This window comes from Clinocottus analis, unplaced genomic scaffold (genome assembly GCF_023055335.1).
Source record: "Clinocottus analis isolate CAN_PGR_092001 unplaced genomic scaffold, fCliAna1.0.p SCAF_7, whole genome shotgun sequence".
Classification (NCBI taxonomy): Eukaryota; Metazoa; Chordata; class Actinopteri; order Perciformes; family Cottidae; genus Clinocottus; species Clinocottus analis.
In genome coordinates this window covers 10,429,585-10,438,577 of record NW_027176229.1, presented here as the reverse complement: position 1 = coordinate 10,438,577, position 8,993 = coordinate 10,429,585, and the positions used below count along the sequence as shown (strand labels likewise).

Genomic DNA, 8,993 nt, shown 5'->3' with positions numbered 1-8,993 from the left:
TATCATCTTAATATGTTGGCTTTGTTTGTGCTAGTTTTTAGATGCGTTTCCATCTAAAGGAATTGCAATTGAATGTTGCTATTAGCCAAAATGTGTAGTCATTAATATATTAATATGTGATACAAATTATACAATATTTTTTTCTTTTGTCTTGAAAGAGTCTGGCACGAGGAGATGCTCCAGTTCCCGCAGACGATAAGCTGGTTGGTAGAGGGAGGCAGCAGGGTGTTCCAGGACCTTTTTCTTCAGAAGGTAATTATCAGATATTTGTCTCTTATGTCAAAAAAAATCATGGCATCAAACTCATTTGTGCTTTTGAAAGTCTGCATGGATACTTTTTCTTTTGTAGGAAGGTTGCTTTCTTCTTGGATATGGATGTTTTCCGAAGTATGGAAGCATTCTTGTGTAGTGCTTTTATTGCATGTCCTGATTAAGGGAGAACATGTTTGAATAAATGTTGTGTAAAATTAAAGCTCCTTTGGAAATTAAAATGCTGTAGGTAAACTTAGTGTTGATCTTGTGCCATAGTTAAACTTAATGTTACTGTACACTGGAGAAAAGAAAAAAATGGCACTTTGTATAAAAAAGTTGCTGACCCCGGCATACACCTGCCATGCAGGGCAATTGATTAATTGATTACTTTTTTTCTTATAAGTTCTGGGTTTGCATCCAAATGTACACAAACTGGTTGTGACAGACTCTATTTTCTTTTATTAGCTGTTCTTCAGATTTCAGCTGGATTTGAGCAGGTGAAGGTGGGAGAAAGAGGTGGACGCCGCCGTGATTTTAACGATGCCGGGATTAATACAAGGCAGGCTATGCTGCATGTCAAGGATTCCAAGTTAGGTCAGTCATTTGAAATTAATGCACACTAGAGTGTTAAGCAAATCTTCTATATAAAATTATTGGAGAGGATTATATATTACTCTGTAAAATTATGTTTGCTTCCTCAGGAACATCTGGCGCACCCATTAAATTGACGGCAAACTTCTTTCGCATCCTGTCCCGCCCTCAGTGGGTGCTGTATCAGTACCATGTGGACTTCAACCCACCAATGGAGGCTCGTCGTCTGAGATCTGCCCTCCTGTTCCAGCACGAGGAAGCACTTGGCTCTGCACGGAGCTTTGATGGAGCTGTGCTGTTTTTACCTATCAGATTGGCCAACAAGGTGATCTGTGCCTCAAAATATGGAATTTGAAATGGCTGTGACCGTCGGAGGTCACAAGTCCCCAGAAGTAACTGCACCCTTTTAGACCAGAGTTGACACTAAACAATATATTGTGATTGCCATTGTTGGGGCACTGTACAGTTTGTTGTAAAGGTAGTTTCACTGCTGTACCATCTGTTTTTATTTTTATTGGCTTTTTTATTTAAAAATATATTTTTATGGTATATTGATATATCTTCAAACAAGAGATGGGATGAGAAGACAATGCCATTGATATAGTTTGATGTTGCATAACATAATGTAAAGACTTGCTAGTATTAGTTCAATCTCTTTTTAGTTGAACTACAGAAAAGCAGGGCTAGGCCTATAATTGCAAAAGTATGTCTCCGAGTGATAAAGATGCCAAATGGGTGATAATTTTTGCACCATTGGCGTTTGCTCCCTCTGAAATTAATATTTTTAATCAAGCATTGCTAAATGTTGTAGCTGTAGGGCTTTGATGCACAAGTTATAGTATCTTCTGGCTTATATCTTTAAAAAAGAAATGTAAAAAAAAATATCTAAAATTGGCTTATTTTACTCAACCTTTGCAAAAAGTATTACTTTGATTTAATTTGACGGGTCTATTTAAATTGGATGGAAGGTGTGCTTGGTAGGTTATGACATTTTGGGATTCTTTCTTGTACTTGAATGTTTACACTTGTGTTCAGGAGACACTGCTCCACAGCGAGACGAGGAATGGAGAGAAGGTTCAGATCACTGTCACCCTGACAAATGAACTGCCACCCACGTCGCCTGTGTGCATTCAGTTCTACAACATCCTATTCAGAAGGTAATATTTTCCTGTTTTCAAGACTTAATAATGCACTGTTGAAGCTGAAATATCCTTCAAAATGTAGTGTAAATATTGTTATGGATGGTGCCTTTTCAAATAGGAGTAAATTGTTAAATCTGATTGCAAAAGCTTGAATGCCAATAACGTTAACCACAGCTTTTTGGATCTTTGGAAACTTTCAAATACATGTTACTCCATTTCTTCAGGATCTTGAGAATGCTCGACATGCAGCAGATTGGACGCAACTACTACAACCCCAATGACCCACTCAATGTCCCACAGCACAGGTCTATTCATTTTACTTATTGTGATCAAGCTGGACCAAAAAAGTATACATGCAGTAAAGATTAAGATGTATAGGTATTTTTTGTACATTTCATCCTAGACACCTGTTTTAAAAATATGTTTTTGTCTCAAATATGACAACTAATGGCAGGGCTGTATGTCAACAGTTTACTGAAATGTCTATTAAAGACTGGGAAATGCAGTACATTTACACAGTTCTCTGTTTAAAAAATACATAGCATATTTTCTTTCAGGGAGCTTCTGCTTTTGTAAATTGTAGACTGCAAGAAATTTAAGTCTGATCTGAAGTAATTTGCTGCGTTCTTTTAAAAATAGAAAATAAGATCTGCAGAACCATCTCAAAGGATTTCACCAGTTATCCTGTTTTAAAAAAAATAAAATCCTGGCAGAGTTCAGTAAATGGGCAATTGTCAATACTGGAAACTTATTAGGTTCAAGATTTATATTAAAAAAGTGAATCTATTCCTAGGCTGACCATCTGGCCAGGCTACACCACCACCATTTTGCAGTATGAGACATCCATTATGCTGTGTACTGACGTGAGCCACAAGGTCCTGCGCAGTGAGACAGTCCTTGACTTTATGGTCAACCTGAGACAGAAGTGTGGAAATCAACGCTTCCCTGAGATCTGCTCTAAGGAGCTGATTGGACTCATCGTCCTCACCAAGTAGGGACCATTTTTCTGACATGCACATTTGCACTAATATGTACAAATGAGCATGTAAGGGATGTTTATTTGTCCTTCTCCCACTGTCTTTTATTTTTAGGTACAACAACAAGACCTACAGGATTGATGATATTGCATGGGATCACACTCCCAACAACACATTCACGAAGCGAGACAAGGAGGTTTCATTCAAGGAATACTATAAGACGGTAGCTGTCATGCACTCAACGATCTCAATGAATATTGACAGATTCTTGGTTTGGGGATTCATAATTGTGATTGACCAAACAAGAAACGTTTGTAGGCTCAGTAGATGTTTAAGTCTTGAAGGATACTTTTTAGGCTAAATCTAGTAAGTAATGCACCTAAACATAACCTTATTCATCACCTTGTTCTGGCTTGCACTCTAATATTCATACTTTATATTCTCAGCAATATAACCTGGTCATCGCTGATGAGAGCCAGGTGCTGCTGATCAGCAATGTGAAGAAGCTGATGGGTCCTTCTGGTGGTCCACCTCCTGGCCCGGCCTTGCTCATTCCAGAGCTGTGCTATCTCACAGGTTTACAATCTCATTCTCCATTCTCTCAATCTGAGTTTGTTTTTTTAACTGAGGAACATTTTTTACACTTGTTTTGACGCTCATAGCTTTCTGGTCACAACACGACAACATCAATATCCTTTTGTGGTTATTGATGATGGTAGTTCGCCTATTTGGATGTCATCCTTGGTAAACTAACATTCAGTGAAATTTATTGTAACTTCAGATGCAAACTTAATGTGTTTGACAGGCTTGACTGACAAAATGCGAGCCGACTACATCATCATGAAGGACTTGAACATGCACACCAAATTGGAACCAAATCAAAGGGAGATACGCCTCAACAGATTTGTCAGTAATATACAAAAGTAGGTGATTATCCTGAGTGCTTTAGTCTGTGTAGTTATTGCCCAAAGTTTACTAGTCACAGTTTACACTCTACATTTCCCTGCTGGTTTTGATATTGTATGTATCATTGTTTCCTGTTCAAGTGGTGTTCATCTCAGCAGCTTGTGTAATTTGTCTGTTCATATGCACAGAAGTTAGAGTGCAAGGCTTTGATTTCATTATGTCATAGGAATACTGACGCACAAGCTGAGTTGGACAAGTGGGGACTCAGTTTTGATAAGGAACTCATAAAGCTTAAAGGCAGAGTTCTTCCAGCGGAGAGGATTTTCCAGGGGCCAAAATCGGTATAATATGCTTGTTGTTCCATCAAATTGTTCTTTTGAATTACTTTAATAGTATGTATATGATATTAATTAAGAGATTATCATAATTTGTCACCAGTTTGACTACAACCCCATGCAAGCTGACTGGTCCAAAGAGATGCGCGGGCTGCCTCTGATCAGCTCTCCTCCACTGGACAACTGGCTCTTGTTTCACACCCGTCGTAACGGCAATGAAGCCCAGGCCCTCCTGCAGACCCTCATCAAAGTCTCGGCTCCACTCAAAATCCGCATTCAGAGAGCAGTCGTGTGAGTTCTAGCATAAAAGTGATGGGGGTGTGCTGATCATTATTTAGGATTTGCAGTGTGATGTCTAAAATCCTTGAATGTTAAGCTTTTTTTCATTTTTCTTTCAGCAAAAGTAATTTGACTGTTATAATCTGAGTGAATAATACATTTAAATGTTGTACCAGTTAGAATTGTTAAGTGGTTTGAGTGAAAGTTGTACTTCAATACAAATTCTGACCTTCACAAAAAAAAGATTGCTTGGTATATGTAATTGGATACTGGGTGCAGAAGTGTCACACTTTCTCCGGTAGTTGTAACATTTTGTTTTATTTAGCTATGAAAGCTTCTTAATTTTAATAATTTGTTAACATTAGTCCATTTATCGTTACCTAAGTATTAAGTTGTTTGAAGATTTTTTTAAATTGGTTTTGTCATTTACGGTCTTTTTTTTTTATTATTTCTTTTTTTTTAGGATTGAGTATGACGATCATCAAGAGTCTCTCCTTAGGGCCCTGCAGCAGAATGTTGGACCCCAAACACAGATGGTTAGTGACTAAATATATAATGCCTAAACGTGGAACTGCAGATCACCTTAATACATTTTACGTTTGCATATTATTTGCTAAGTTCTTGTAAACCATGAAGTTAAAGTTTTAATTGTAGCCAGGTTTTTCTGGTGTTTTATGAAGTATAGAGATGTACTGTCCAGCCGTATTAGACCTTCCATTTGTTTGTTAGGTAGTGGTGGTCCTCCCCAGCAACAGGAAGGACAAGTATGACAGCGTCAAGAAGTACCTTTGTGTGGACTGCCCCACTCCCAGCCAGTGTGTGGTTTCTCGTACCCTCTCCAAGCAACAAGCACTCATGACTGTGGCAACCAAGATTGCTCTTCAGATGGCTTGCAAGATGGGAGGAGAGCTCTGGAGTGTGGAAATCCCTGTAAGTCATGTACACAAATTTATGTTTATATAAATAGGCCCAATTTAAGTTGGGCCTATTTATGAAAACAGTGTATGTACTCGAGTGGAATATGCTGTCGGATGTTTTGGGGCAAATGGAGGATGGAACTGTTATCAATTAATGTTTTGCAAATACTCATCACTGTCATATTTATACAAGACACTGAAGGATGTTACAAATGGATGAATCTGAATCAAGTTTAATTGATTTTGAGCTGGTTTAACAAAGGTGACATTTAATTTAGCTGACTCTTTTATCCAAAGCGACATACTTTAAGTGCATCCAACCATGAGTATAAACTCAAAAGCTACAATTTTGTCAAAAAAGCTAAACGACAAAGTGCTGTAAGTAAATGTATATGAGAATTAATGACTTGAGTGGACTTTCACTATCAAAAGAGCCATTTCTGGCCCTTTAAAATAATCTGTCTACCTATCATACCTATTTGAGCCTTTTGATTGAAAGTAAAACAGATGTAGGGTTCTTCTCTGCAGCATTCCTATCTGCAGGTCATCCACCCACACGGAAAGAATGAAATCCCCTTTAGAGACCAGCAGCCGCATGGGACACTGCACTCTCCTTCCTACCAGTCCCTTTATGCTATGTTGCTTTTTAAATTTTGGGTCGTCTTTGATTTGAGTGTTTTCTTTATAAAAACATTTTAAGAATAAATGTTAAGTTGCATTGCTCAGCTCTCTGACACTGCACTCTGCGAGTCACTGTAACAAAGCCTAATAATCCTGATCAAGGAATATTTGTGTCTGAATTCAACAAATACACCCCCGCTGGTAAAGTGCTCCTTCAGAACGGTGGCATGAAAAAAATGTGCACATATGTTGCAAATCTGTACTGGTAATTTTCCCACCTCTTTGTGCAGCTCAAGCAGCTGATGATTGTGGGCATCGACTGCTACCATGACACCATTGCTGGAAAACGGTCTATTGGAGCGCTAGTGGCCAGCCTCAATCAGGGCATGAGCAGGTTAGTTTCTACAACAGTTTCCTTTGTACCTTGTCTACATTCTAAAGAAGGATGCACTAGTTTGCTTTACAGTAGTTTTATTAGTTCAGCCTTGGATCTAGTGTCATGGTATTATTAAGTTGTCTGACATTTCTAATGTCTTTGTCAAGGTGGTACTCAAAGTGTGTGTTGCAGCACAGAGGCCAGGAAATCATGGATGGACTGAAGATGGCTTTATCTGGCAAGATGCTTCCTAATAATTCTAAAAATGTATTTTATACACATTAATGATCCATCGGCAATGTTGGCATACCTGTCTTAATTTTTTTTTTCTCTTTTTTTCCCCCAGGTGCACTGAAAGACTATCTGAAGTTCAACAACACCTTGCCTACACGCATCATTGTGTACAGAGATGGAGTTGGAGACGGCCAGCTGCACAGCGTGGTCAACTATGAGGTCTCACAGATCATCGAATCCATCCAGTCCATGGGGCACGACTACACGTGAGGTTTTCATTGTTTAATGCTCTCTAAGAGCTGCTTCACTTAAAGTAGTTAATCAAATGGGCTGAAGACATAATCACCTCTATGCCCTTTTATTTGTGAACATATGTGGACGAGTTCACACACCATAAGGAGTTGAACAAAGCTCTTTGTAAATTGCCATTTACTCCTGGTTTCTCTCTATCTGCTCGTCATAGGCCAAAGCTCAGTGTGGTGGTGGTGAAGAAGCGCATCAACAGTAGGTTTTTTGCCGCCATGAATGGCAATGTGACCAACCCGCCCCCGGGCACCGTTGTTGACTCAGACGTTACCCGTCCAGAATGGTATGTTTTTTTTGTGTGTTTTTGTTTTAGCACTTAGGTTTTTTTTAAATGTTTTAGCAGTGGTAGTTACCTGTAAACCTTTGTTTGCTAGGTATGACTTCTACATTGTGAGCCAGGCGGTCCGCAACGGGAGTGTGTCTCCAACCCACTACAATGTTGTGTACGACACCAGTGGACTGAAACCTGATCACATGCAGCGGCTCACCTACAAGCTGTGCCACATGTACTACAACTGGCAGGTAGGCTTGTTTAATCCTGGACTCAGAGTTTCTCCTAAGGGGACTGCAATTGTACTAAAACTTTCAGTTCAGGAGTGGGCATTTGTTTTATAATTGGGTACAACCTCTTATTGAATTTCAGATTTTTAAGAACTGGTTGATCATGAACATTTAATCCAATAAAAGTGTTAGCAAAGGTCAATGTTTTTTTTAGACTCCAAATGTTGTAATCTATTTTTCTGTCCTTTAGGGGATCATCAGAGTGCCTGCTCCCTGCCAGTATGCCCACAAGCTGGCTTTTCTTGTGGGTCAAAGCATCCACAGAGAGCCCAATGTGAAACTGGATGACCTCCTCTTTTACTTGTGAGGAGAAGAAGAGCGCTTTGTTTTGTTTGGCTCTGACTCTTAATTTGGCACGTTGAAAAGCTGTTTATGTAATTTTTTTGTTACCTTTTTATTACTTTAATCTAAAGAAAACTTGGTTATGTTTTGCCAAAGTTGAGTTGTTTTTTTTTTAGAGCACCGTGTATTGAGTTACACAGTTTGAGAGGTTCATATTGAAGTTTGAATAGTCAAATCAGAGACCGAAAGCTACTGTAGCACATATGCTAACATGATGATCAATGCATGTCCACTGTTGAAAATGCAAGTAGATGAATGATGCATCACAAGTAACAAGATCATAGTTAATGAAGATGGTCTTGAAATTAGAAATTTATTTTCTTTCTACATGTTTTATATTGTCTTTTGAATAGTAAAATATATACATTTTACCTATGTTGCTATAAAGTGTCCTGGTTTGTAGTAATCGCTCGTTTCAAATTTTTCTTCGCAGTAAGGGTCATATGGGTTAACATGTTGGTACTATTGTGGCTGTTATAAGTTTAATAAACTTATGTTTATGTCCTTTTGTCTTGTGTTGAATCACACATGCAAACTTTACAAAATATCAAATTTATTTAGATTTGGGTTTTTTAAGAAAAGATTGCACATGCACACCCACACATTAATTTGTAACCATCAATATAGGCTGATAATTCTTATCATAAAGCTAGCACACAATTGCAGACTTTTAAACAATATGGTCCTCAAGACACCATGGGTAAAGCTTGCACTGTTTTGATTATAAAGTTAAATGTACAAAAAAGGCAGTTTGAAAATCAAGTATAAACATTTTAAATAATTTTTACAAATGGACAAAGTACAAAAAGAGCAGTCACTCAAAATTAATAGAAGCAGTGTCTGACGACATGATTCATAAATAGGAAAAGTTGTACATCAGTTTACCGTAGGTTGTCATGGCTGTTCGGCCGAGAATTGTACAGAAAGTATTACAGAATGTTTTGCATACATTCTTTTTTGGCAGTTTCAGTTCAACTCGTGTATAAAAAAATAGGCTAGATTTTCAAATATTTGAGGATGAAATGGCAAACGGAATGGTGGGGAAATAAAGATGGACTGTTTCATTTCACACAGACGGACATCTGCTCGAAGCCTTTTGGACAGCTTTGAAGATACATTGGCTTTCAATTCATACATTCACTACTCTACATTAA

General features: G+C 38.2%; 1 protein-coding gene across 1 annotated transcript in view; it reads left to right on the top strand.

The window, feature by feature from the left end:
• The window catches only part of piwil1 (piwi-like RNA-mediated gene silencing 1), a 9,630-nt gene extending 1,287 nt beyond the window's left edge, over window positions 1-8,343 (top strand). Inside the window, exons 3-21 of the mRNA XM_068604822.1 lie at window positions 159-252; window positions 718-846; window positions 954-1,168; window positions 1,879-2,000; window positions 2,210-2,290; window positions 2,779-2,976; window positions 3,077-3,185; window positions 3,409-3,538; window positions 3,768-3,885; window positions 4,095-4,209; window positions 4,307-4,494; window positions 4,946-5,018; window positions 5,212-5,412; window positions 6,311-6,414; window positions 6,564-6,634; window positions 6,743-6,896; window positions 7,094-7,219; window positions 7,311-7,458; window positions 7,688-8,343. Of these exons, the coding sequence (XP_068460923.1) occupies window positions 159-252; window positions 718-846; window positions 954-1,168; window positions 1,879-2,000; window positions 2,210-2,290; window positions 2,779-2,976; window positions 3,077-3,185; window positions 3,409-3,538; window positions 3,768-3,885; window positions 4,095-4,209; window positions 4,307-4,494; window positions 4,946-5,018; window positions 5,212-5,412; window positions 6,311-6,414; window positions 6,564-6,634; window positions 6,743-6,896; window positions 7,094-7,219; window positions 7,311-7,458; window positions 7,688-7,804 (2,493 nt within the window). The 3' untranslated portion in view covers window positions 7,805-8,343. The remainder of the gene's footprint in view (window positions 1-158; window positions 253-717; window positions 847-953; window positions 1,169-1,878; window positions 2,001-2,209; window positions 2,291-2,778; window positions 2,977-3,076; window positions 3,186-3,408; window positions 3,539-3,767; window positions 3,886-4,094; window positions 4,210-4,306; window positions 4,495-4,945; window positions 5,019-5,211; window positions 5,413-6,310; window positions 6,415-6,563; window positions 6,635-6,742; window positions 6,897-7,093; window positions 7,220-7,310; window positions 7,459-7,687) is intronic.
• Window positions 8,344-8,993: the final 650 nt, after the last annotated feature.